Raw genomic sequence first — 25,675 nt, 5'->3', positions numbered from 1 at the left:
TGCCAGGGGGCCAGAGGAACGGCCTCCTAAAGCTGGGCAAGCTCCCCTGAGGTCTGGCTCCACGATCAACTGCCCCCACAAACAGCACAGGGCCAGCAGCAGGGGTATCCACATCCATTCTGTGTGCCCAGCACTGGCCTCCAAGGACCAGAAGGGCAGTTTCCCACTTGAGTATGCTACAGCAGCACTTGTCCCAAAGTCCTGGGGCAAAGCTGAGAAGTACTATCACTGCCCAGAGGGGAAATTGGTGACAGCCTGGCACAGAACCCAGGTCCTCCTAATTCCCACCCTGTAGCCCTACCCACTGGTAGCAGCAAGATCTATCCCCCTGCTCCCAGGAGTCCCTGCCATGCTGCTCCTGCCCCTATCTGGGGCCAGTTTTTGCTGAGCAAATCCCTGTTAAAAAGCCACTTTACCCTCCAGTCGTCAGTAGCTCCTGCCTGCCATAGAGACAGAACTCTAGGTCATGGCCCTTCAGCTCCGGCTGCTCCACGCAGACAGACTGGTTTTCAGGGCGGAAATAGCCAAAATCGCTGCAGTGCAAGGATAAAAAGCAGAGACGGGCGTGAGCGACACACTGAGTGATGGCTCAGGTGTGAACTTCACCTAGCCGGCTAGAGCGCTATCACACAGACAGTCCTGGACCACCTGAAGTGGACTCTTCTAGCCAAGCGGATACATGCTGTGCTAGGCTGTAGGTCAGATCTTGGCACGCCCACATGCACCGTAGGGAAGTCAGTGTCTGGTTAGGGGTCCCCCCACCCCCTAGTTACAGCATGGCACCATGTGTGGTGCACTCTGAGCAGGTTTGCCTTCACCAGGCACTAGGAGTGGGATCCCTGACTCGCTGGGCGATGCTCTGAGACGGTATGACAAACCCTACACGCCGACCGGGCTAGATGATCCACGCGAGCGGATCCTACGCAAAGGCAGCTCCTATGCCACCACCTGAGCCCCAGACGAGAGTGCCACCTGATGCAGTGCCACTCTAGTAACCTTAGCAGATAGACATCACCCCTTGCCCAACTATGCCAGACCCCTCGCCATGCAAGGGGAGCAAGCCTTTGCTCGCCATACCAGAGGTAGTCCTCCAGCGTGCACGGGCAGACAGATGGCTGCTTCATCGTCACGTAATCCCGGCCATTCTGACAGACAGATGACTTGCGGAGACGCAGGTACTGCTCCTTATAGCCCAGAACGCAGCCATCAGTGCGGCTGCCGGGCTCGCTGGAGTGAGCCAGCCAGATAGTATAGTCGTTGTCCTCACCTACGAGAGGAGAAAGGTGATCAGACTCCAGGCACAAGACGATGTAATTGAGAAGACAGGAACTGACCCTAGGCAACAGCTGCCAACCCCAGAGCTACAGGTCATGGGGCTGAAAGCAAGAAAAGGAGTGTGGCCATTGCAGCCCCATCGCCTACAGAATCGGGCACAATGAAGCAGGACAGTCTGCCCGCCCGCAGGAGAGGCAGTAATGGGTAATACCTGGGGGCACTGGGAGAAGGGGGAGGGATTTTACAGCACCTGCTCTAGCCAGCATCAACCACATTCCTTTCCATCAATGCTAAACTCTGCCCTGAAAAACTCTAGCAACATCCGCAGGGCTTTGACTGCCCGGTGGAGTCATTTGCTGCTAGTGGGCCTCGGGACACTGGTAGGGAACCCCTGTTCCCAAGTAGCCTACGGGGGCTACCCCCTCATCTCACTGGGAAATTACAGGACCGTGCATGAGATTAACTCCAGGAACCCCCGATTTCTATCCTGGCTCTGTTGGCCGTGAGTGTGTCACTCCCTATCGCCCCGTCTCAGAGGAGCCGTGAGATCTAGCACGTTGGGAAGATTCAGAGCTCTGCAGGAGGCTCCTCTCATTTACGCAACCCTCAGGACAACTAAGTCCCCAAGATGTTACCATGGCAGCGTCCAGCAGAGGCTCTCAGTGGGGCTGTGCAGCATCCCTGCAGCTTGGGAACCAGGGGTCTGGGCCTTGCCCGAGGTCACACCACAACTTGCCCAGCCTCCTGCTCTAACCACTAGCAAGAGGCAGGCCCATTAGAACAAAGCCCCCTACATGTTCTCCACACTAAGCTGACACCCAAGGCTGTGCCCAGGCCCCTGGGGCTCAGCACAGCTTTGGTCACGCTTTGGGAGTGAAGGCTTTTACTGAAGGAGGGCAGCGCAGAAGTGGGTGAAGAGCAAGTTCCGTTGTATGCCGCCCCTGCATTTTCAGCCACTAACTGCATCACGGAAATGGTCAGGGTGAAGCTGGAGGTGCTAGCCACTGGTAATTGGGGCTTTTGATCCCGGGGGAGGTGTGGGAGCAGTTTGGGAGGGCAGATTAAGCACACTGCCTCAATGTTCCTGCAGTGACTAGCAGTGCAGTGGTTAATGCAGGGGGAGGGATAGCTCAGTGGTTTGAGCATTGGCCTGCTAAACCCAGAGTTGAGAGTTCAATCCTTGAGGGGGCCATTTAGGGATCTGGGGCAAAAAATCTGTCTGGGGATTGGTCCTGCTTTGAGCAGGCGGTTGGACTAGATGGCCTCCTGATGTCCCTTCCAACCCTGATATTCTATGATTCTAATGACGACACTTCCAGCAGTCAGCTGTAGGTTCCAGTATTCACACCCAGAGCTAGTCTCATGGCTGTTTGCAGTCTCAAGCAGACACTGCAGAATTCCACACTCTGTTCACGGGTTTCGCCACAGAAACAAAAAGCTCTAAATGACCGCTCTGTGCTGGAGCACAATTCTACAGCAAGGGAGTCACAGCATAGGCACTACCCCATCTGTAGCAGCAGCCTATGTTGGGGCTGCACAAGGAGCTTTTTAGCTATCTACAAACCAAAAAGGACATCCAGGAAATGGAGGGAGGGGCATGTCACTAAAGAGTAGACATGGGAATAGCACGAGTGTGTAGGGACAAAAATCAGGAAAACCCAGGCAAGGAAGAAGTTAAAACTGGCAAGAAACATTAGCGACAACAAGGAAGGTTCTACAAATATGTCAGACTAAAAAGACAGATCGGGGATAGTGTGGTCCCGCTGCTCAATGGAGCTGGTAACGGATGATAAGAAGGCAGAGCTGCTCAATGCCTATTTTGCTTCAGTCTTCTCACAAAAAAACAACATGTGACCGGACGACTAACAAAGTTATCACAGACCACAAAGGGGAAGGGCTGCAGATCAGGATAAGTAAAGAACACGTCCGAGATCTTCTGACCAATTTGAATGAATTCAAGTCAGCAGGGCCGGATGCTATTCATCCCCACGGTGGTGAAGGAATTAGCTGAAGAAATCGCAGAGCCAATGGCAATAGTATTTGTAAACTCATGGATGACAGGAGAGGTCCCAGAAGACTGGAGAAGGGCGAACATTGTGCCCATCTTTTAAAAGGGGGAAAAGAAGGAACTGGGGAACTATAGATCAGTCAGCCTGACTTCGATACCTGGGAAGCTACTAGAGCAACGTATAAAACATTCCATTTCCAAATACCTGGAGGATGAAGAGGTGATCACTAGCAGCCAGCCTGGGTTTACCAAGAACAAATCATGCCAAACCAGCTTGATTTCCTTCTTTGACAGGATAACTGGTTTGGTGGATAGGGGTAGTGCGGTGGACATAATATACCTGGACTTCACCAAGGATTTTGACAAGTCCCACATGACATTCTGAGAGGTAAGCTGGAGAAATGTGGGCTTGATGGAATTACCATTAAGTGGATACATAATTGGTTAAAAGAACGGCAAACAAAGAGTAACTATTAATGGAATGTCGTCAGATTGGAGGGAGGTCTCAAGTGGGGTTCCACAGGGATCTGTTTTGGGTCCGGTGTTGTTTAAACATCTTTTTTTATTAACGACCTAGATGTAGGAATAGATCAAGTTTGCAGATAACACAAAACTGGTGGGGGGTGGGGGGGAGACAAGGGGGTTTGCAAACACTTTGGAGGATAGAACTAAAATTCAGAGGGAATGTGATAAATTGGAGAACAAGGTTATAGACAACAAAATGAAATTCACCAAAGACAAATGTGAGGTGTTACACTTAGGGAAGAAAAACCAAATGCACGGATACAGAATGGGGGATAACCGGCTTGGCAGCAGCACTGCTTAGAAAGATGTGGGAGCTGTGGTGAATCACAACCTCAACACGAGTCAGCAATGTGATGCTGTTGCAAAAAAAGCAAATGCAATTTTAGGTTGCATTAACAGAGATATAGCATGCAAGTCATGGGAGGCGATAGTCCCCATGCACTGCATCCGAGGGTGCTAAAGGAGTTGGCGGATGTGATTGCAGAGCCATTGGCCATTAGCTTTGAAAACTCATGGCGATTGGGGGAGGTCCCGGATGACTGGAAAAAGGCTAATGTAGTGCCCATCTTTAAAAAAGGGAAGGAGGAGGATCTGGGGAACTACAGGCCAGACAGCCTCACCTCAGTCCCTGGAAAAATCATGGAGCAGGTCCTCAAGGAATCAATTCTGAAGCACTTAGAGGAGAGGAAAGTGATCAGGAACAGTCAGCACGGATTCACCAAGGGCAAGTCATGCCTGACTAACCTAATTGCCTTCTATGACGAGATAACTGGCTCTGTGGATGAGCGGAAAGCAGTGGACGTATTATTCCTTGACGTTAGCAAAGCTTTTGATACAGTCTCCCACAGTATTCTTGCCAACAAGTTAAAGAAGTATGGGCTGGATGAATGGACTATAAGGTGGATAGAAAGCTGGCTAGATCGTTGGGCTCAACGGGTAGTGATCAATGGCTCCATGTCTAGTTGGTAGCTGGTATCAAGCGGAGTGCCCCAAGGGTCAGTCCTGGGGCTGGTTTTGTTCAAAATCTTCATTAATGATCTGGAGGATGGCGTGGATTGCACCCTCAGCAAGTTTGCAGATGACACTAAACTGGGAGGAGTGGTAGATACGCTGGAGGGTAGGTATATGATACAGAAGGACCTAGACAAATTAGAGGATTGGGCCAAAAGAAATCTGATGAGGTTCAACAAGGACAAGTGCAGAGACGTACACTTAGGACGGAAGAATCCCATGCACTGCTACAGACTAGGGACCGAATGGCTTGGCAGCAGTTCTGCAGAAAAGGACCTAGGGGTTACAGTGGACGAGAAGCTGGATATGAGTCAGCAGTGTGCCCTTGTTGCCAAGAAGGCTAACGGCATTTTGGGCTGTATAAGTAGGGGCATTGCCAGCAGATCAAGGGACGTGATCATTCTCCTCTATTCGGCATTGGTGAGGCCTCATCTTGAGTACTGTGTCCAGTTTTGGGCTGCACACTACAAGAAGGATGTGGAAAAATTGGAAAGAGTCCAGCGGAGGGCAAAAAATGATTAGGGGGCTGGAACACATGACTTATGAGGAGAGGCTGAGGGAACTGGGATTGTTTAGTCTGCAGAAGAGAAGAATGAGGGGGGATTTGATAGCTGCTTTCAACTACCTGAAAGGGGGTTCCAAATAGGATGGATCTAGACTGTTCTCAGTGGCACCAGATGACAGAACAAGGAGTAATGGTCTCAAGTTGCAGTGGGGGAGGTTTAGGTTGGATATTAGGAAAAACTTTTTCACTAGGAGGGTGGTGAAGCACTGGAATGGGTTACCTAGGGAGGTGGTGGAATCTCCATCCTTAGAGGTTTTTAAGGTCAGGCTTGACAAAGCCCTGACTGGGATGATTTAGTTGGGGATTGGTCCTGCTTTGAGCAGGGGGTTGGACTAGATGACCTCCTGAGGTCCCTTCCAACCCTGATAGTCTATGATTCTATGATAGTACCGCTCTACTCGGCGCTGCTTAGGCCTCAGCTGGAGTACGGTGTCCAGTTTTGGTCACCAATGTCTAGAAAGGATGTAGAGAAACTGGAAAGGATCCAGAGGCGAGTGACAAAGATGATCAGAGGGATGGAACACAAGCCATATGAGTAAAGGCTGACGGAACTGGCTATGTTTAGTTTGGAAAAGAGGAGATTAAGCGGGGACATGATAACGGTCTTCAGATACTTGAAAGGCTGCCATAAAAAGATGGAGAAAAGTTGTTCTTTCTGGCCACAGAGGGCAGGACAAGAGGCGATGGAGTCAAACTATAGCACAGCAGATTTAGATTAAACCTCAGGAAAAGCTCCCTAACCGTAAAAACAACAGGGTAATGGGACAGATGCCTAGGGAGCTTGTGGAAGCTCCTTCACTGGAGGTTTTCAAAAGGAGGCTGGAGCTGTCTGTCTGGGATGGGTTAGACCAGGGGTGGGCAAACTTTTTGGACCAAGGGCCACATCTGGGTATGGAAATTGTATGGTGGGCCAGGAATGTTCACGAAATTGGGGGTTGGGGTGCGGGAGGGGGTGAGGGCTCTGGCTAGGGGTGCGGGCTCTGGGGTGGGGCCAGAAATGAGGAGTTCAGGGTGCGGGGGGGGGGGGGGGGGGATCAGGGCTGGGGAAGGGGGTTGGGGCGCTGGGGGGGAATCGGGGTGCAGGCTCCAGGTGGCACTTACCTCAAGCTCCTCCTGGAAGCAGCGGCATGTCCCCCCCTCCAGCTCCTACGCGGCGGCTTGGCCAGGCAGCTCTGCACGCTGCCCCGTCCACAGGTTATTGGCCAATGGGAGATGTGGGGGCGGCGCTTGGGGTAGGGGCAGCATGTGGAGCCCCCTGGCAGCCCCTACGCGTAGGAGTCGGGGGGAGGGGGGGGGAGAGAGGGACACACATGCCACTGCTTCCGGGAGCCGTGCAGAGCCACGGCACGTATGGAGCAGGGCAAGCCCCAGACCCTGCTCCCCGGCAGGAGCTCAAGGGCCAGATTAAAGCATCTGAAGGGCTGGATGCGGCCCCCAGGCCACAGTTTGCCCACCCCTGAGTTAGACACAAGTCCTGCATCTTGGCAGGGGGTTGGATTAGCTGACCTTTGAGGTCTCTTCTAACCCTATGATTCTAGATGGGACCAAACTGTAGGAAATCTGGAGTCGGGGGATTCCAATTGCTGCAGCTTAATTTGGATTCCTGCATGAAATCCCACAAGCATGCCCAGGTGTGAAAGGGAGCAGCAGTGTGATGTGTGCGGTCTATAGCAGAGAGGCACAGTCACTCTACAGCAGCCTCTCTGGAGAAGATGATGTTCCACTGTTATGGGAGCATTCTGTATCCAGTCTGTAACCCTCAGTCCTAACGCGTCCATACTCATCTATTCAGATTGCTCCCCCTCTTTGCCCCTCAGCCCTTCCGCACCCCCATCTCTGTATGGAAAGGAAGGAAGCAAGAGAAGCTCACAGTTCCTGCTGAGGAGATGACTGAAGTCAATGGTGTAGGAGACCCATTTGCGGGGCAAGACAGAGTCTCTGTAGCCCCAGAGGCTGACGTTCATAGATCTGGCTCCTGGCTCCGACGCCAGACCAGTGAAGTAAATGGGCTCCCTGGAGAAAGTATACTTGTGCCAGCACTGGCCTTCATCCGTCGAGAACCTAGACAGAAAAGGCTTACAGTGAGGAACTGGGGTCACAATCAAGGAGAGACCAGGTGGAACCTTCTGTGACCCCGTTACATTCAAAGGCGAGGAGGTGTGGAAAGACAGCACAGGCCGCGCAGCTTGGTTTGTGCACAGGAGTGAAGGCCCAGAAGGGGGAGCTTACCAACAGAGCGCTAGGCACAAAGCACTATCTGCCCAAAGGAGAGGGCTCCTTCCCCTCTGAACAGCCCCACTCCCATAAAACATCCTTTGAGCAGCTGCAGAACAAGGGAGGGAGGGGAAATCCCAACACTGACAGCAGCCTAGTTTCTCCCTCAGCACCAATCTATATGGACAGAGCTCTGCTTACAGCTCGCCAGAGCCTCCCGGAACCAGAGAACAGACCCCCACCCCCCATCCTCTTTAGCAAGTGGAGCTCAGGCTTACTTAATCACATTGATCGGCTCGAGGCTGTGCTCAATGGCTACGATGATGCCCCCGGAGTCCAGGATGGCGTAGTGATGGGGCCCTTCCAGCACCCGTGCCCAGGTATAGCCCCCATCATCAGATATGTAAACGTCTGGGCTCACCACGGAGATGGCATCCCCCACGCTGCCTGCAACACAGGCCCCAACACCACGGGGGTTAGAGCAAGTCCAGGAAGTGTCCCTTCCTCGGGGGCAGACAGACTTATTTCCTCTGACCTTCCCCTGCCCCCCAGCCTTGGTCTGTAGGAACAAGCAACTCACCCCAAATGGATTAAACCTGTCACTTGCCAGCCCAAGGCCCAGAGGATGGATCCTGAGAGTCCCCTCTGCCCCGCCCACATAACCCCTCCACTTGCCCTCTCCCTGTGTTGGTAGCAGTCAGGTTCATTACCGTGGGCGATGACTATTCCCACCACATTGGGCTCGGACAGAGGCAGCATGGGCACGTTGTGATTCAGGGAGATGCCGTACAATGCATAGATGTAAAGGCTACACTGTGAACAACACCAGAGAATCCAGGTTAGGAGACAAGACGACACATTGTGGGGAGGGGGGGGGTCTTCCTGGCACGTTCCCACCAGCATCTCAGCAAAGCCCAGCTCAGGTTTGTGGCCACCCTGGGCCACTCAATTAATGTAGAGCCAGGGACCTTTACCTGCTTCTTTACCTTTACCTGCTTCTGCCATTTCCATATTGTGCGAGGCACAGACCAACCACACAGGAAAGGCAGCCGTCTGCCCCCAAAGATACCCCATAATAGCCTGGTTTAACACATTGTGAAGTCTTGGCTGGTGTCGCTATTGAAGTTTATTTTATTACGCATCTCACTCACGCTGCAGGATGCAAATAAACTGAGCAGACAGTCGCCGCATGCAGGCCTGATGCTGCAGTGTCTGGCCGCTAGCCCTGCAACGGGCATAGGTCCCCTTGGACTCGCGCATGGGAAGATGCAGTAGTCTTAAATAAAAGATTGCTTACAAAAAAATGAACTATGGGGCCAAGTCTGCCGTGCCTGCGTCCCAACACATGGCAGTGCCCCACACCCGAGCCTGGCTGCCCTGGGATCCCAGACAGACAAACCTCCTCCTTGTTCTTTGCTGTGGAGTTACATTTAGCGTTGACAGGCGTCCTCAGCAGCAGCCACTCGCCACCTTGGTCGAACGTTATCACCGACTGGATGGAACGGTCTGGGAGGAGGAGGAAACACTTGGTGTGAAACCCTCCGTGTTTCGTATTCCACTCAGCTCACTCCAACTCAGCCCTCCCGTTGAAGACAGCAATACAGTCTGTCTCGGTCCATCTAGCAGACATCCCACCCCCGTGAAACAGGCAGCCTGGCTGCAGCAGAAGGTGACGAGTCGATTTCTCCCTGGCAGCTGACCCATGTATATTTCTGCTGCACCGTTTTCCCAGTGTAGAGAGCTCCTGCTAGACTGCACCGAGGCAGTTTCTCTCCAGCTGCAATCACTGCACTGAGACTGTTCCAGTTCAGGACTTCAAGACTAGTAGGACCCCAAGGATTGGTTCAGCCTAGTAGTTCAGTAATGGGCAATTAGAAAGCTCCCCAGTTACACCAGCAAGCTGTCCAGGAGACAGCAGAGGCGAAGAACCATCCTTGCAGACAAAGGAGGAACATGCAAGTTTCAAGGATTTTTTTAATCGTTATTAAGCTCCCTCCCTGCTGTGCCTTAGAAGGCAGAATGGACCTTCATGGCACAGTTAGTGCCGTTCACCATATTGGCTCATACTGCCATGGACTACTCGCCTCCCTTTGTATATCACTGCCCCGGTTCAACTGCAAATCCAGACACGCCAGTGAGAGCGCTGTGTTTCCTCCCAGTGACGCCCCCAGGTGTGCCTGCCTAGTGCCATAGCCTGCTGAGCAGCACAGAACCCCAGCAGGGCTCTGCCAACAACCTGATGCTTTCAAGCTCAATGAGTAGAGTCCTGCGTATAGAAAGGTCTAGGTCTCGCCCCCTCCCCCAGCCAGAATAAATCTGTCCAGGCTTTTGGAAGCCAACCCAGGCTCTTCCCTGAAGACCTCCGGCCTGAACCCAAACGTGGCCATTTCCAGCCCTGCAGGAGACTCACGCGTGAGCAGAGAAAGGGTGTTGGACTGAAAGTTGTTTTGCACCCAGGGGCCAGCCGCTACTTTACTCCTGTGAGCAGGCCCACCAGCATCAACTGGGCCCACTGACTTCAATGGGGCTACTCACATGAGCAAGGACTGCACGCTATCCAGTCCTGTAAGCCAGGCCCGAGTGAGCCCCACAGACAGCGTAAGGGTTGGACTCAAACAGGAGTAGGCAAAGGACAGCAGAGATACACCCCATCCTTCTTGGGCCTCGGTGGGCCCCAAGGCATTCCTGAGGCCTGGTGCAGACCCCGGGAGAATCGCGCCCCCCAGGAACAGGGAGGGGCATTCAAGAGAAAGGTTCTGCCTCGACTGAAGCTTTAGCCCGGGCCCTTCCCCGGTGCCGGGCTGAGGAGTTTGCTCTACCGCAGCCTCCTGCTGGGTGCAGCCCATCCCCCAAGAGCGAGCGCTTGCCTTCAGAGAGCACGCTGGTGATATAGACGCCCCGCAGCGAGGTCACATTGGTAAAGTCAGTTTCACTCCCAATGCCTGTGTAAAGATGCCGTTCGAGGGACTTGGAGTAGATGAGGCCTCGATCGTCTGAGGTGTAGATTGTGCCACACCCAGTATCTGCAAGACAGACAGATGATACAGCTCTGGAAGAGGAGCAATCAGACACAGCTGGGCAATCAGATAGCACCCACAGTGTAATTGTGAAAGAGGTTACCAGGCCAGGGAAGTTTCCTGGTCACACCCGGACTCAAGCCTCCACATGCCAGAGTCACACCTTATGCTGCCAGTGCTGACACAGCATCGCATCAGCAATTTATCCCTAGTTCACATGGCGGGGGCAGAGAGAATCAGCAAGTCCCAGAGGAGAAGCAAAGATGGCCCATGAACTCCAGCGCTCACGTGGTGTGATGCTGCCAGATGCCAAATTCTTTGCTTCTACTTACAGCTGGCCTTGGAGACAGCACTTTCACCCTCTGCTTTGCCAGGAACGATGGCTCAGCAGTTAGGGTGCCAGACAGGGACTCTGGGCTTGATCACAGACCATGTGTATGTGGCACCCCGGGCAAGTCACTCAGTCTCTCTGGCTTCAGTTCCTCATTTGTACAACAGGGATAACAGCCCTGCCCCACAGGGGTGTGAGAGGATAAACCAATGACAGTACTCTGGTAACAGGCCCATCTGAGCAAACATCTCCCTCTGTCCAAAGCCCAGTATTGATCCCGAACCCCTTAGCTTTACCAAACCAAAACCAGTGCAACTGAAATGTCACAGGCATGATCATGTGCCGGGGACAGCTTTCCTGGCAAGTCTGAAGCCAGACAGTGGTGCAGAAGTGAGGATTACACTCAGCGTAACTCTGGGCGGTCATTAACTCTCAAAGCATGCAGCCTAGAAAGTAAGAAGTTTGGGTTAATCTGCTGCTCTGGAAGCCTGGTGCCATGGAGGAGTTTGCTGGGGAGGGATTTGGGGGGATAATTTAAGTGTTTACACGTATCGGACAGGCAACTTCAGGTGACACACAGCTATGGCATGGGGAGAGCGGCAAGGAGCACAGAGGGGACCCCCTCAATCCCCATCTCATGTGGCCACCAGCCTGATGAAGCTCTCTCCATGACTGGAGAACGGGAGGGCAGGGAGCTACATGGGGTGTCCAGTCTTTGAAAGGAAGACTCCACAAAGGGACTGGTCTGAGAAGGAGCAGGGCCATCTGCTGAAGTCTTAAAGAATATTCCCTAGCAAAATATTTCAGTCAGGGTTAAGACTGTAAAGATCAGTTACTCCCAGGAAAAGCCTCTGAAAGAATGCCACACTGTTTGGAACACTCCACAAGCATTAGAAAGTCAGAGTTAAGGCTAGCCAGGTAACCTTAACTCTGCCCTTGTATCACTACTCACAAGGCAGTCCTACTTTCCAGCAACAAACTTGTTGACTGCATCAGTGACTCTGAAAACTGACTTGTGATCTAACTGGTGTGCTTTGGTCTTGCTCCTAGTTTGCACTGGGGAATTTAAATTGAAGGGCACTTGTCTTTCCATCACTACAAGCTGCTCTTACCCTCCAAGACCATGAACAACTGCAGAGGAAATAAAGGAGACTGATGCACTTCTCTTCATCAAAGCAGGCTGGATTCAGGACCATAAGAGTCAAAGGACAGATTTTTCAAATGCCGTAAGTACCACAGTGAAAGATTTGGCACAGATAAAGGGCTAATTACAGGGGTCGGCAACCTTTCAGAAGTGGTGTGCCGAGTCTTCATTTATTCACTCTGATTTAAGGTTTTGTGTGCCAGTAATACATTTTAACGTTTTTAGAAGGTCTCTTTCTATAAGTCTATAATATATAAATAAACTATTGTTGTATGTAAAGTAAATAAGGTTTTTAAAATGTTTAAGAAGCTTCATTTAAAAATTAAATTAAAATGCAGAGCCCCCCGGACCAGTGGCCAGAACCCAGGCAGTGCGAGTGCCACTGAAAATCAGCTTAAAGCAACAGAGGGTCCTGTGGCACCTTTAAGACTAACAGAAGTATTGGGAGCATAAGCTTTCGTGGGTAAGAACCTCACTTCTTCAGATGCAAGTCATCTGAAGAAGTGAGGTTCTTACCCACGAAAGCTTATGCTCCCAATACTTCTGTTAGTCTTAAAGGTGCCACAGGACCCTCTGTTGCTTTTTACAGATTCAGACTAACGCGGCTACCCCTCTGATACTTGAAAATCAGCTTGCGTGCCGCCTTCGGTACGCGTGCCATAGGTTGCCTACCCCTGGGCTAATGCTTCTAAGGGAACAAACTTAAGTTGTGGACCAAAACTTAGGCAACTTAAATGATGGGGTGCAGGGTAGCGTGGAAACCACATGCATCTCAGACACACAATGTACAAAACCATAGTGTATGTATGTGGCTATGGTATTCCCACAGCCATGAGCTACCAGGAATTAGAGCCCTTGCTGGACTCTCCTTCAGAATGCTGCCTCCTACATGGAAGGTGCAGTGGGTACACAAGGCAGGTCAGTGCAGAACGGGACAAAGTTACGGTTGTTTCTATACTTAGAACATACGGGCAGGGGAGTTACGTGAATTGTCAGCTTGGCTTTGCATTTCCTAGGGTTTGCTATCAGAAGACTACAGTGTTCTCTTGAGCAGAGATTTACAATCAGCTCCAGTTGGATGAAGCATTGGAACTGACATTTGGATCTATTCAGGCATGCATCGCCCACCTGCCCTCTATCACTCACCTCCAGGGTCATCCACATGCATGAACACCATGTCCTCGTTAGCTGCCAGGATGGAGAAGAACTGCTCCTGACCCACAGATGGAAGCTGGGCCATATTCCAGGTCTCCCCTTGGTCAGTCGAGACATGGATCCTCCTCGTATTGCCCTGGAAGGCAAGCACAACCTTTATGCTGCACCACCAATGGCCATAGTACTCAAGTGTTCGTCAGTGCCTACGCTCCGGGGGCCTAGACGGATCAGAGAGGGTGACAGGGAAGAGAAGCAGGAGCGAGAACAGTCCCGGTACTAGATCAGGACACAGGAATGGGATGAACAACTCTGGACAGCCACATGCTCATTTATGCCCCTGCCTCTTCCCAGCCCCTTAAGGCACAATCACATTCACACAGACCCTGCACCCACAAACCCAAACCAGGACATCTATCCAAACCTGGGCCATGGCCTCCCACATGGAAACAAAGAAAGGCGGCGACTCCGTGGACTCACAGAGCCATATGGAAGCCAGACGGAAAAGAGTAAAGCAAATCTCCTACCTTCTCCGTCACCACAGAAGTAAACAGGAAGCGACCTCCTAGGCCAAACGAGTAGATTTTGTTTCCTATGGTCTTGAAGCTTTTGCCAAAGTCATTGGTTTTCTTTAGCTCCAAAAACCCAAGATCAGTTTCTTAAGAGAAGGAAATGAGAATGAATGTTGCTGCAGTAGAGGAGGGGACACTGAGGTGAGGTTGGTATAACTACGTCACTCAAGGGTGTGAAAAATCCACACACCCTGAACAAAGTAGTTAAACCAAAGCCCCCAGTATAGACAGAGCTAGGTCAATGGGAGAATTCTCTGGCGACCTAGCTATCGCCTCTCGAGGAGCTGAAGTACCCACGCTGGCAGGAGAAGCTCTCCCGTCGGCATCGGTAGCGTCTTCACTGAACCGCTGCAGTGTTTTAAGTATAGACAAACCCCGAGGTTGGGAAGTGCTGATCCCCCTTAAAGTCCGTTCCTGCCTCACCACAGCAATTTCTCACCCAGCCCCTCCCGCACTCCAGGCAGAACCTCATCCTGAAGCATGTCAGCTCTAAAGGCTACTAGATTGTCTGTCACAGACTGCCACCCTGCCAGTGCCCACATCCTGCCATCAGCAGCTTAGCCTCAGCCTGCCCAGTGCAGGATTCCACACCAGGCTGCCCCTGAAACCTCAGACAACCCTGGCTCTACTTCACAACACAGGCCTGTTCAGCTTCCTTTCCACCTTCTGTGCTCGCAGCCCTGGAACAGGGCGGATTCATCTGCGCTCCGACATCACCCACCTTTCGGGATCCCACCATCACATCTCAAGCTGGCAGTGATTAAGTCTCTGGGAAGCCCTAAGGAGAGCAAGATCTCCCCCCAGACATCCATCTTGCCTCACTTCTCGACACCCAAACTCTCCCACAACACACTAAGGAGCTGTAGCATGAGCACTGTCAGCCTCCGTTCTCCCTCACCCACTCCCCAGCATCAAACCCATCGGTTTGCTTAGAGTTTTGTGAGGGTATTATGGCATCATGCTTTCGTGATCGCTGGTGAGCACTTGGAGAATTCTGACCTGTGGGACTGCTACATTTAAACAGACTGGAGATGTAATTTACATAAATTGTTTAACCTGTAAATCCAGGCATCTAAGTCACCTTGTATGGTGCCTGGCAGGAGGGGGACACACACAGTTAACAGGTTTCAGAATTGCATGTTAAAATAGCTACCGATTAGCTTTATACAATCTCCAGAGCATTTGAGCTCAGGACCATTCACTGGCCTGTCCCTAGCTCCTTGGGCAAATGAGTCAATTGCTAACAGCTGATGATTTATTAAGGTGTTTTCAGAACATGGAGCTGAAGGGAAAAGGCTTGTGAAATCTCTGGCCTCACACACACACAAAGTGGCTTTGATTCTCTGATACTGCACAACTGTTAGTTGGAACCAGGGAGTACTTACTGCAGGAGTCATTCAGGTAGGTGGTGAAGAAGATGGTGGTGTCGGGGCCCCTAGAAACAGACAGGAGGGAAAAAAAGAGTGCTTAGAAAGCGGATATACGAAAAGCGGATCAACAGCTGTGTCAGGCTGTCTACACTGCAGTTAGAGGTGTAACTGCAGCTTGGGTAGGCAGATCTGTGCTAGCTTTCTTTTAACTAGCATTGTTCAAATAGCCATGAAGACGCAGCAGCACATACACCGGCGCAGGCTATACAAGCACACCCAGAACACGTTGCCAGAGTCCCTGCCAGCATGTCTTCTCTGCTCCTTTTAGCTGCACTAGTTATACTAAAACTAGCGCAGGCATGCCCACCTAGGCAGCAGTCACACCCCCGATTGCAGTGTAGACATACCCATAATTTTACACAACATGGGGACACAGGTGAAGCCAGACTCCCTGAGCAGGGACAGCTTCTATCCCAGTGGTATACTGGGATTCTACAACACATGCACCTGTGAGGACTGCTACAGGGCCTTTCAGAGAACCGTGGGTCCTTTTACTCAAAAGTCTGGGGAACATCCAAGGGGTTTGTGAACTGCAACCAGATAGCATCCATACCGCACACACTGGCCCTGTCCAGGTAGTCACTGAAGGACTAGTTTGACTAGATACAAGTAAGTTTGTGATGAAGCTTCTACCTACCAGAAGCAGGGCTGAGACCCAGCAAACTCATGGCACCCAAGCCCATGGTTCCTAAACTGTTCCAGTCTGAACTGAAAGCTATCGGATGCACGTGTCACCTTGGTATCCAGGACCAGAATGCTGAGTGGCATTGCTGACTCCAAGGGGTTCAAAATCCAGAGAGACTAAGCAAACTGGGAATCAACTCCAAAAAATCCAAGGTCCTCTCACCTTCTAAGTGCCCTCCCTCCTTCTGTAGCAGCCAGGAAGGAGGATTGTGGGCATCCATAGGCAGAATCTGACATGAGCGGGTGCAGCACAGGCACAGTAGTTTATACACACATTAGAGAAGTGAAGCAGCCAAGCAGGAACCAGAGTATTTATCAGACGGCCAAAGGTCTAAATGAAGTGTGTGATGAACAAAGACACTCAGATAACCCCAGTAAGGAAGGGTGGCTGGCCAGGGTATAGGGAGGCTCCAAAGCAGACAGTTAGGTGAAGCCAGTCAGGCAGGTTACCAGATGAGCCCAGCCAGAGGCCCGTGGCTGTGTGCAGAGTTCTAGGCACTCCATGTGAAAAGAGTGGAGCCTTCCATTGAGGGAACACTCAGTCCATGCTTTCCCAACCCTCAGAGAGCAGTTTGCTGCTCCTGATGGAAGAATCTGAGTCCAGGACACTGCATTATGGTAGGGAAGGCTCCCCAGCCCCCAGAGGGATGGGACACTTATTTCGAAATCAAAATGTATTAAACATGAGAGGCATGAGCCCCTCATGCTGTTGGGCTTCCTCTATGGGGAGAGAGAGGAGACAGAAAAAGAGTGCAGGAGAGTTGATGGAAGTGCCACAAGCAGTGTTGAGCAGCTCCTGCTTTCCTTTGGCGGGAGAGCTTAGAGCAGCGGACACTGAGTTACCATTTGGCTACTCACCATTTTGCCAGACAAACAGCTTTGTGGATTTCTTCCCACTTCTCCCCAAAGTTCCTGGACACCCAGAGGCTGTTCTGAAAAGTTCAGTAGTCAGACAGGATTGCTGGTTACTGGCTGTGTTACCTCTAACGCTTCAAATAGCATCTGGCCTAAAAAAAGGCAGAGCCAACCCTCTGAAATGGAACACACATCAGGGCTTCTAAATACAAGGCCACATAACACTCCCTGGAAAGTACCCACTGTATGTTTCAGACTCAGGAATAGAAGTTCATCCCCCAGAATCCTAAAGGGCTAAAGGACACAGCAGCTGTGATTTGTCATTCTTCCCCTTGTGGGATGCTACCACCTGACCCCACCAGGTGTCGCTGCAGAACTCAATCCAGGACATCTCACAGAGCACACTGGCAGCTATGTAAGAAAGCAGAGAGGAGAGGGAGTGGGATGTGTCCTGTCTCTTACTTCGGTGCTGAGGACCAGCAGGTTGTCGGAGTTCTGCGGGTGGTATATGACCTGACTCTGGGGCTGAAAGGGGAGATCTGTCTGAGCAAAGTTCTTAGCATAATCAGACGATCTGAAGATCTTTCCTCCACGGCTCCCTCCAGGCACAGGCATGTCCCCCGTCAGAATCACCTAGACAAGGAGCAAGAGGGAGACCAGGTCAGCGAGGGTGCACATGCCTTCACCGCAACAGTCAGCCTTGGCCACATCCCCTGCACCGGCTGTGCTGACCTGCTCCAATACAAATGGGCTTTGTGTGGCTCACTCAGCCCCCATTTCCCGGCAATGGGATCAGAACCTGCACTTCCTGGCAGTGGGGCTCCAAGGGCTTCACAGGCTCTGGCTAAGCCCAGAGAGATAGGCACTATCCCCGTTCTACAGACAGGGAAACCGAGGCACAGAGCTGTGACGTGACTTCCCCTCAGTCTCCCAGCAGGTAAGTGGAGTGTTGGGAGCAGTACCCAGGAGCACACCACCACCCCTCCTCTGAACACCAGTCAGCACTGCCATGTGGAGAGGTGCATTTCAATGAACAGAAGTGCATTGCTATGCAGCATGAATGCAGCCCTCATGAAGGCCAGCTCCATCCCTGACTCAGGAGCAGTTCCAGGGAGTGCATGCTGTCCAAGAGCACATCAGCAGCTGTCTCCTACCTTCCCCGAGTTCTCTGGGCCGATGGCCATCCCAAGCTCCGTCCGGATGAAGGTGTGGTTAATGAGCTTTGTGATGTCTATGAAAGTTTTTCCATAGTCCTCGCTGAGAGGGAAGAAAGTAGATAATGACTCTTCTAGAGCAGTGGTTCTCAAGCAGGGGTCTGGGGCCTCCTGGGGGGCTGTGAGCAGGTTTCAGGGGGTCTGCCAAGTGGCACCAGTGTTAGACTCACTGGGGCCCAGGGCAGAAAGCCGAAGTCCCACCACATGGGCCTGAAGCCTGGGGCCCTGAGCCCCACCACCCAGGGCGGAAGCAGAAGTCTGAGCAACATAGCTTCGCGGGGGCTCCTGTGGCATGGGGCCCTGGGCAATTGCCCTGCTTGTTACCCTCTAATGCTGGCCTTGCTTTTATATGCAGAAAACCAGTTGTTGAGGCACAGGTGGGCCGTGGAGTTTTTATAGCACGTCAGGGAAGCCTCAGACAGAGAAAGGTTGAGAGTCCCTGGTCTAGGAGATGGGATGCAGCACAGGGGACAAGGTGTCACGGATGCTTCAGGGACAACTGCTGGGATTAGAGAGCCTCAAAGAAGGAATGCGCTGGGCACCTCAGAGCAGCTGCTCAGTGCAGATGGCAGACAAAGAACGGAAGTATTCCATGGCAAGTGGCTGCTTTTCCAACACTCACGCTAGGGAGGAGCCAACCTGCAAGAGTTCCAATCACCCAGGACTGGCCCAAAAGGGAGTCACAAGACCACCAAGCCAGTCCCGTATTGCTCAACTCCGGCCTACAAGGCTCCTCCCCCCCAAAAAAGGTGTTTACCCAGGACTGAGGATATTCCAGTCTCCAATGAGCCCCACAATCCTTTGCATCAGTGCAGAGGAGTCTGGGAAGCTGTGGGTACTGGTCACGCGTGCCCATGCGGAACCAGGGCATGATTTGGTAGAGGGAAATGAGTGACCAGGCACCATGCGCCAGGTTCACCGAGTGCTTGCTCCTCACTGGCATGAAAACGGTCTCAGCAACTGAACACCCAGATTCCCAGAGCAGCCCAGAGCTGTTCTTGTCCCCCTGCAGCACGCCCACCCCACTGGGCTGGGCAGAGTTTCTTTGCATTCCTCACACTCTCCCAGGCACATCAGAGGAAGAGGCAAGATACGCCCAAGCCCTTGGCAATTATCCCCACTCGAGGCATCTCCCATTCCTGTACGGCAGCCCAGCACTCGTCAGCTGGGGTGACCAGTTTAGAAGCCCTGCCTCCCCTACCACACCCCAGGAGGCTGCCTGAGCCTCCTGGCAGCTCAGCCTCCCTCCAACTCCTCCCCCAGTGGGTACGCCACGCTTACGGCTGGCCTCCCGCGAGCGAGAGAGCGAGCTGCGGCATCAGGTCAGATAGCCAGACAATGCAGCTCACCAATTCACTGAGTTAATCAAATCAGCTGCATGCATCAGGCACTGGGGGCCTCACCTCCTGTAGAGTTTGGACTGCTTGAAACTCACGAACAGCAGCGGTAACTTGAATGTGGTCAGGACGAGAATAACCTGGCCAAAGAGAAGACCAGAGCGTCAATCTTGGGGAGCGCTCACTAGCAGCTCCTCCCCCAGGCAGCCTGCGAGTGCAGCCCTCAGCTCACCCCCTCCACTGGATTTACTGACCCTGAGAAGGGGTTTGACAACCCCTTAAATACCCACCTCAGGACAGTCAGTTAGTGCTTTGACCAACCCTCCACCCCACTCTTACCCCTCTCATGTGGCTTCTCCCAGGGAGAACGGCTTTAACAAGACAGGGACTCGCTGGCCAAAAAGGTTTGTATTTGCCAGGGCAGGAAACGAGTCTGCTGGGGAGGTACCCCCAAATCACAGGCTATCAGACAGTCATCTGGCCTCCAGCCAAATCCAGGGGCAGGTTATTGGCTCAACCCACCTTTCCTCAAGAAACAGCCAATGCCAATGTCTTTAAGGCAGCAAATGCCATGAGCTAGTATCTCAGGATGGTCTTATAGGGTTACACGGCACCTTCACCTCCCAACATGCAGCCACTTCTAGGGTGGAAGGCACCAAGCTATGGACAGCACATTCCTCCCATGAGAAGAGGACAAACCATTCCTCCCATGAGAAGAGCCAAGGGATCTTTGATGTTCACAGCCCAGACAAGACCTTGGGATGTAAGGTCTCGCCCAGCAGGCCCACACGTAGGGGTGGCTGAGGAGCTGAGCCAACTCTGCCAGGGCTTGAGCCAAGAACTTCAGATAGGGGCTTGAGCCTCCAAGCTGCTCTGCGAGAACCAGCCTTGTCCGGGACGCAGTGGCCGTCTGATGAGGGTGAGGGAGGTTGGCTGCCTCAGCAGTTCTTTCCTGCAGGAGCCCACGGGAGTGTAGGTTGCCCTGCCTGATAAAGACAGCAGAGCCCTGCCCTGCCTGGAGCTGTAATTTAGAGGGTCAATTCCAGGGGTTGGAGGAGCAGCCGCCTTGCGATAGCTCTACAGACAAACCCTCCGACGGCAGTTGCTCAGCGAGCAGTCCTGGCTGTGAAGGTTTCCTAGCAGCAGCTCACTTGCTCCATGTTCAGACACTTCTAATGGGCATCAGTCACACAAGAGCACGGCTCAGCACCATCCCATTCCTCAAATGCCAGGAGCATCCATAGATCCCAAAGCCTGAAGGGACCACTGCAATGTTCCCGCTAATTTTTTACATCCATGTGCAGAATGAATTTTGTTCTGTGCACCAATATGGAGGTGATGAGTGGCGGAGGTGGGGCCGAGGGGTTTGGGGTATGGGAGGGGGCTCAAGGCTGGGGCAAAGGGCTGGGATGTGGGGGAGTGAGGGCTCCTGCTGGGGGTGCGGGCTCTGGGGCAGAGGGTTGGGGTGCAGGAGGTGAGGGCTCTGGCTGGGGGTATGGGCTCCGGGGCTCAGGGCTGGGGCAGAGGGTTGGGATGCGGGAAGGGGTGAGGGCTCTGGCTGGAAGTGCAGGCTCTGGGGCTCAGAGGGTTGGGGTGCGGGAATGGGTGAGGGCTCCAGCTGGGGATGCAGGCTCTGGGGTGGGGCCGGGGATAGGGCAGAAAATTGGGGTGTGGGGAAGTGAGGGCTCTGGCTGGGGGTGCAGGCTCTGGGGCTCAGGGCTGAAGCAGAGGGTTGGGGTGTGCAGGCTCTGGGCTGGGGCCAGGGATGAGGGGTTTGGGGTACGGGAGGGGGCTCAGGGCTAGGGCAGAGAGTTGGGGTGTGGGGAAGTGAGGGCTCTGGCTGGGGGTGTGGGCTCTGGGGCTCAGGGCTGGGGCAGAGGGTTGGGGTGTGCAGGCTCTGGGCTGGGGCCAGGGATGCAACAGGACAGAAGCAACTTTGTCTGTACCAAGTGCAAGCTGGTCTCCATATTGGAAGAGAAGGTTCGAGGTCTGGAGAAACGAGTATCGACTCTGCGTTGCATAAGGGAAAATGAAGATTTCCTGGACAGACGTCAGGAGATGCTTCTACGGCCACAATGTTCTGAAGATTCAGAGCAGGCGCAGCAGGAACAGAAGGATGGTGAAGAAGTTTGGCAGCATGTGACCTCCAGAAGAAGAAAGAGGAGCGTCCATGTACCAGCAATGGAGATACAGGTGAGCAATCGTTTCCATGTTCTCTCTACAGGTACTAATGCGGAGAGTGGACTAGATGACCCATCTGAGGGAAGGGAGCAGAAGGAGACTCCACCGATTGGAAGGCAAAAGATGCACTGTCCTAGGGATGGGGGTTCCACGACCACCACTCCCAAGAGGAGGAGGAGGGTGGTGGTGGTCGGGGACTCCCTCCTCAGGGGGACTGAGTCATCTATCTGCCGCCCCGACCGGGAAAACCGAGAGGTCTGCTGCTTGCCAGGAGCTAGGATACACGATGTGACGGAGAGACTGCCGAGACTCATCAAGCCCTCAGATCGCTACCCCTTCCTGCTTCTCCACGTGGGCACCAATGATACTGCCAAGAATGACCTTGAGCGGATCACTGCAGACTACGTGGCTCTGGGAAGAAGGATAAAGGAGTTTGAGGCGCAAGTGGTGTTCTCGTCCATCCTCCCCTGTGCAGGTGGTGTCGGAGAGAAGGCTTTGGATTCTTCGACCATGGGATGGTGTTCCAAGAAGGAGGAGTGCTGGGCAGGGACGGGCTCCACCTAACGAAGAGAGGGAAGAGCATCTTCGCCAGCAGCTGGCTAACCTAGTGAGGTGGGCTTTAAACTAGGTTCACCGGGGGAAGGAGACCAAAGCCCTGAGGTAAGTGGGGAAATGGGATCCTGGGAGGAAGCACGAGCAGGAGAGCACAAGAGGGGAGGACTCCTGTCTCATACTGAGAAAGAGGGACAATCTATGAGTTATCTTAAGTGCCTATACACAAATGCAAGAAGCCTGGGAAACAAGCAGGGAGAACTGGAAGTCCTGGCACAGTCAGGGAACTATGATGCGATTGGAATAACAGAGACTTGGTGGGATAACTCACATGACTGGAGTACTATCATGGATGGATATAAACTGTTCAGGAAGGACAGGCAGGGCAGAAAAGGTGGGGGAGTTGCGTTGTATGTAAGAGAGGAGTATGACTGCTCAGAGCTCCGGTATGAAACTGCAGAAAAACCTGAGTGTCTCTGGATAAAGTTGAGAAGTGTGAGCAACAAGGGTGATGTCGTGGTCGGAGTCTGCTATAGACCACCAGACCAGGGGGATGAGGTGGACTAGGCTTTCTTCTGGCAACTAGCAGAAGTTGCTAGATCGCAGGCCCTGGTTCTCATGGAAGACTTTAATCACCCTGATATCTGCTGGGAGAGCAATATAGCGGTGCATAGACAATCCAGGAAGTTTTTGGAAAGTGTAGGGGACAATTTCCTGGTGCAAGTGCTGGAGGAACCAACTAGGGGCAGAGCTTTTCTTGACCTGCTGCTCACAAACAGGGAAGAATTAGTAGGGGAAGCAAAAGTGGATGGGAACCTGGGAGGCAGTGACCATGAGATGGTCGAGTTCAGGATCCTGACACAAGGAAGAAAGGAGAGCAGCAGAATACGTACCCTGGACTTCAGAAAAGCAGACTTTGACTCCCTCAGGGAACAGATGGGCAGGATCCCCTGGGAGAATAACATGAAGGGCAAAGGGGTCCAGGAGAGCTGGCTGTATTTTAAAGAATCCTTATTGCGGTTGCAGGAACAAACCACCCCAATGTGTAGAAAGAATAGTAAATATGGCAGGCGACCAGCTTGGCTAAACAGTGAAATCCTTGCTGATCTTAAACACAAAAAAGAAGCTTACAAGAAGTGGAAGATTGGACAAATGACCAGGGAGGAGTATAAAAATATTGCTCAGGCATGCAGGAGTGAAATCAGGAAGGCCAAATCACACTTGGAGTTGCAGCTAGCTAGAGATGTTAAGAGTAACAAGAAGGGTTTCTTCAGGTATGTTAGCAACAAGAAGAAAGTCAAGGAAAGTGTGGGCCCCTTACTGAATGAGGGAGGCAACCTAGTGACAGAGGATGTGGAAAAAGCTAATGTACTCAATGATTTTTTTGCCTCTGTCTTCACAAACAAGGTCAGCTCCCAGACTGCTGCACTGGGCAGCACAATATGGGGAGACTGTGACCAGCCCTCTGTGAAGAAAGAAGTGGTTCGGGACTATTTAGAAAAACTGGACGTGCACAAGTCCATGGGGCCGGATGCGCTGCATCCGAGGGTGCTAAAGGAGTTGGCGGATGAGATTGCAGAGCCATTAGCCATTATTTTTGAAAACTCATGGCGATCAGGGGAGGTCCCGGATGACTGGAAAAAGGCTAATGTAGTGCCCATCTTTAAAAAAGGGAAGAAGGAGGATCCGGGGAACTACAGGCCAGTCAGCCTCACCTCAGTCCCTGGAAAAATCATGGAGCAGGTCCTCAAGGAATCAATTATGAAACACTTAGAGGAGAGGAAAGTGATCAGGAACAGTCAGCATGGATTCACCAAGGGGAAGTCGTGCCTGACTAACCTAATTGCCTTCTATGAGGAGATAACTGGCTCTGTGGATGAGGGGAAAGCAGTGGATGTGTTATTCCTTGACTTTAGCAAAGCTTTTGATACGGTCTCCCACAGTATTCTTGCTGCCAAGTTAAAGAAGTATGGGCTGGATGAATGGACTGTAAGGTGGATAGAAAGCTGGCTAGATCGTCGGGCTCAACGGGTAGTGATCAATGGCTCCATGTCTAGTTGGCAGCCAGTTTCAAGCGGAGTGCCCCAAGGGTCGGTCCTGGGGCCGGTTTTGTTTAATATCTTTATTAATGATCTGGAGAATGGTGTGGACTGCACTCTCAGCAAGTTTGCCGATGACACTAAACTAGGAGGCGTGGTAGATACACTAGAGGGTAGGGATCGGATACAGAGGGACCTAGACAAATTAGAGGATTGGGCCAAAAGAAACCTGATGAGGTTCAACAAGGACAAGTGCAGAGTCCTGCACTTAGGACGGAAGAATCCCATGCACAGCTACAGACTAGGGACCGAATGGCTAGGTAGCAGTTCTGGAGAAAAGGACCTAGGGGTCACAGTGGATGAGAAGCTGGATATGAGTCAACAGTGTGCTCTTGTTGCCAAGAAGGCTAACGGCATTTTGGGCTGTATAAGTAGGGGCATTGCCAGCAGATCGAGGGACGTGATCGTTCCCCTTTATTTGACATTGGTGAGGCCTCATCTGGAGTACTGTGTCCAGTTTTGGGCCCCACACTACAAGAAGGATGTGGAAAAATTGGAAAGAGTCCAGCGGAGGGCAACAAAAATGATTAGGGGTCTGGAGCGCATGACTTGTGAGGAGAGGCTGAGGGAACTGGGATTGTTTAGTCTCCAGAAGAGAAGAATGAGGGGGGATTTGATAGCAGCCTACAACTACCTGAAGGCGGGTTCCAAAGAGGATGGAACTCGGCTGTTCTCAATGGTGGCAGATGACAGAACAAGGAGCAATGGTCTCAAGTTGCAGTGGGGGAGATCTAGGTTGGATATTAGGAAACACTATTTCACTAGGAGGGTGGTGAAGCACTGGAATGCGTTACCTAGGGAGGTGGTGGAGTCTCCTTCCTTGGAGGTTTTTAAGGCCCGGCTTGACAAAGCCCTGGCTGGGATGATTTAGTTGGGAATTGGTCCTGCTTTGAGCAGGGGGTTGGACTAGATGACCTCCTGAGGTCCCTTCCAACCCTGATATTCTATGATTCTATGATGAGGGGTTTGGGGTGCAGGCTGCCCTGGGGAAGAGAGGACTCCCCCCAGCCCTCTCTTGCCGCAGCAGAACATGGCTGGGGGAGAGGCGCCTCTCCCCGCCGCAGCCCTGCACGCCCCCTACCTCTCTCCTCTCCAGTATAGGCCCCTGTGGCTGCGCACCTGCACAGCCCTGGGGAACTTAGGACCACTGTGATCATCCAGTCTGACCTCCTGCATAGCCCAGGCCAGAGACCTGCCCCACAATCATTCCTAGAGCCCATCTTTTAGACAAACTTCCCATCTGGATTTAAAGATGGGCAGTGACGGAGAATCCACCATGCCCCTCGGTCAGTTGTTCTCTCACCATTACAAATTTACACCTTATTTCCAGTCTGAATTTGTCTAGCTTCAACTTCCAATTCACACTGCAAATAAGGCATCTATTTTGGAAGCTGGGCTCTCGGAGATGCTGGGACTTCAAGATGGATTTAGCACCAATGGGCCACGGGCCGTCTCTCAGTGCAGCAGATGAAGGAAGAGGCAGCACCTATCCCTGCCCCACCCCCAAGG

General features: G+C 52.4%; 1 protein-coding gene across 1 annotated transcript in view; it reads right to left on the bottom strand.

Moving 5' to 3' along the window:
* SORT1 (sortilin 1) overlaps positions 1 to 25,675 on the bottom strand; it is a 55,516-nt gene that overhangs the window by 15,247 nt on the left and 14,594 nt on the right. The window contains exons 3-16 of the mRNA XM_065403388.1: positions 19,401 to 19,474; positions 17,938 to 18,040; positions 17,246 to 17,416; positions 16,787 to 16,860; positions 15,200 to 15,249; positions 13,770 to 13,900; positions 13,237 to 13,381; positions 10,466 to 10,621; positions 8,998 to 9,104; positions 8,309 to 8,411; positions 7,877 to 8,045; positions 7,255 to 7,445; positions 1,078 to 1,267; positions 417 to 533 (exon numbers count right to left, since the gene is read on the bottom strand). Coding sequence (XP_065259460.1) covers positions 417 to 533; positions 1,078 to 1,267; positions 7,255 to 7,445; positions 7,877 to 8,045; positions 8,309 to 8,411; positions 8,998 to 9,104; positions 10,466 to 10,621; positions 13,237 to 13,381; positions 13,770 to 13,900; positions 15,200 to 15,249; positions 16,787 to 16,860; positions 17,246 to 17,416; positions 17,938 to 18,040; positions 19,401 to 19,474 — 1,781 coding nt within the window. The remainder of the gene's footprint in view (positions 1 to 416; positions 534 to 1,077; positions 1,268 to 7,254; positions 7,446 to 7,876; positions 8,046 to 8,308; positions 8,412 to 8,997; positions 9,105 to 10,465; positions 10,622 to 13,236; positions 13,382 to 13,769; positions 13,901 to 15,199; positions 15,250 to 16,786; positions 16,861 to 17,245; positions 17,417 to 17,937; positions 18,041 to 19,400; positions 19,475 to 25,675) is intronic.

Source organism: Emys orbicularis, chromosome 4 (assembly GCF_028017835.1).
Source record: "Emys orbicularis isolate rEmyOrb1 chromosome 4, rEmyOrb1.hap1, whole genome shotgun sequence".
Taxonomy (NCBI): Eukaryota; Metazoa; Chordata; order Testudines; family Emydidae; genus Emys; species Emys orbicularis.
Note: the sequence above shows the minus strand (reverse complement) of the source record. Positions and strands in the feature narration are given on the sequence as shown.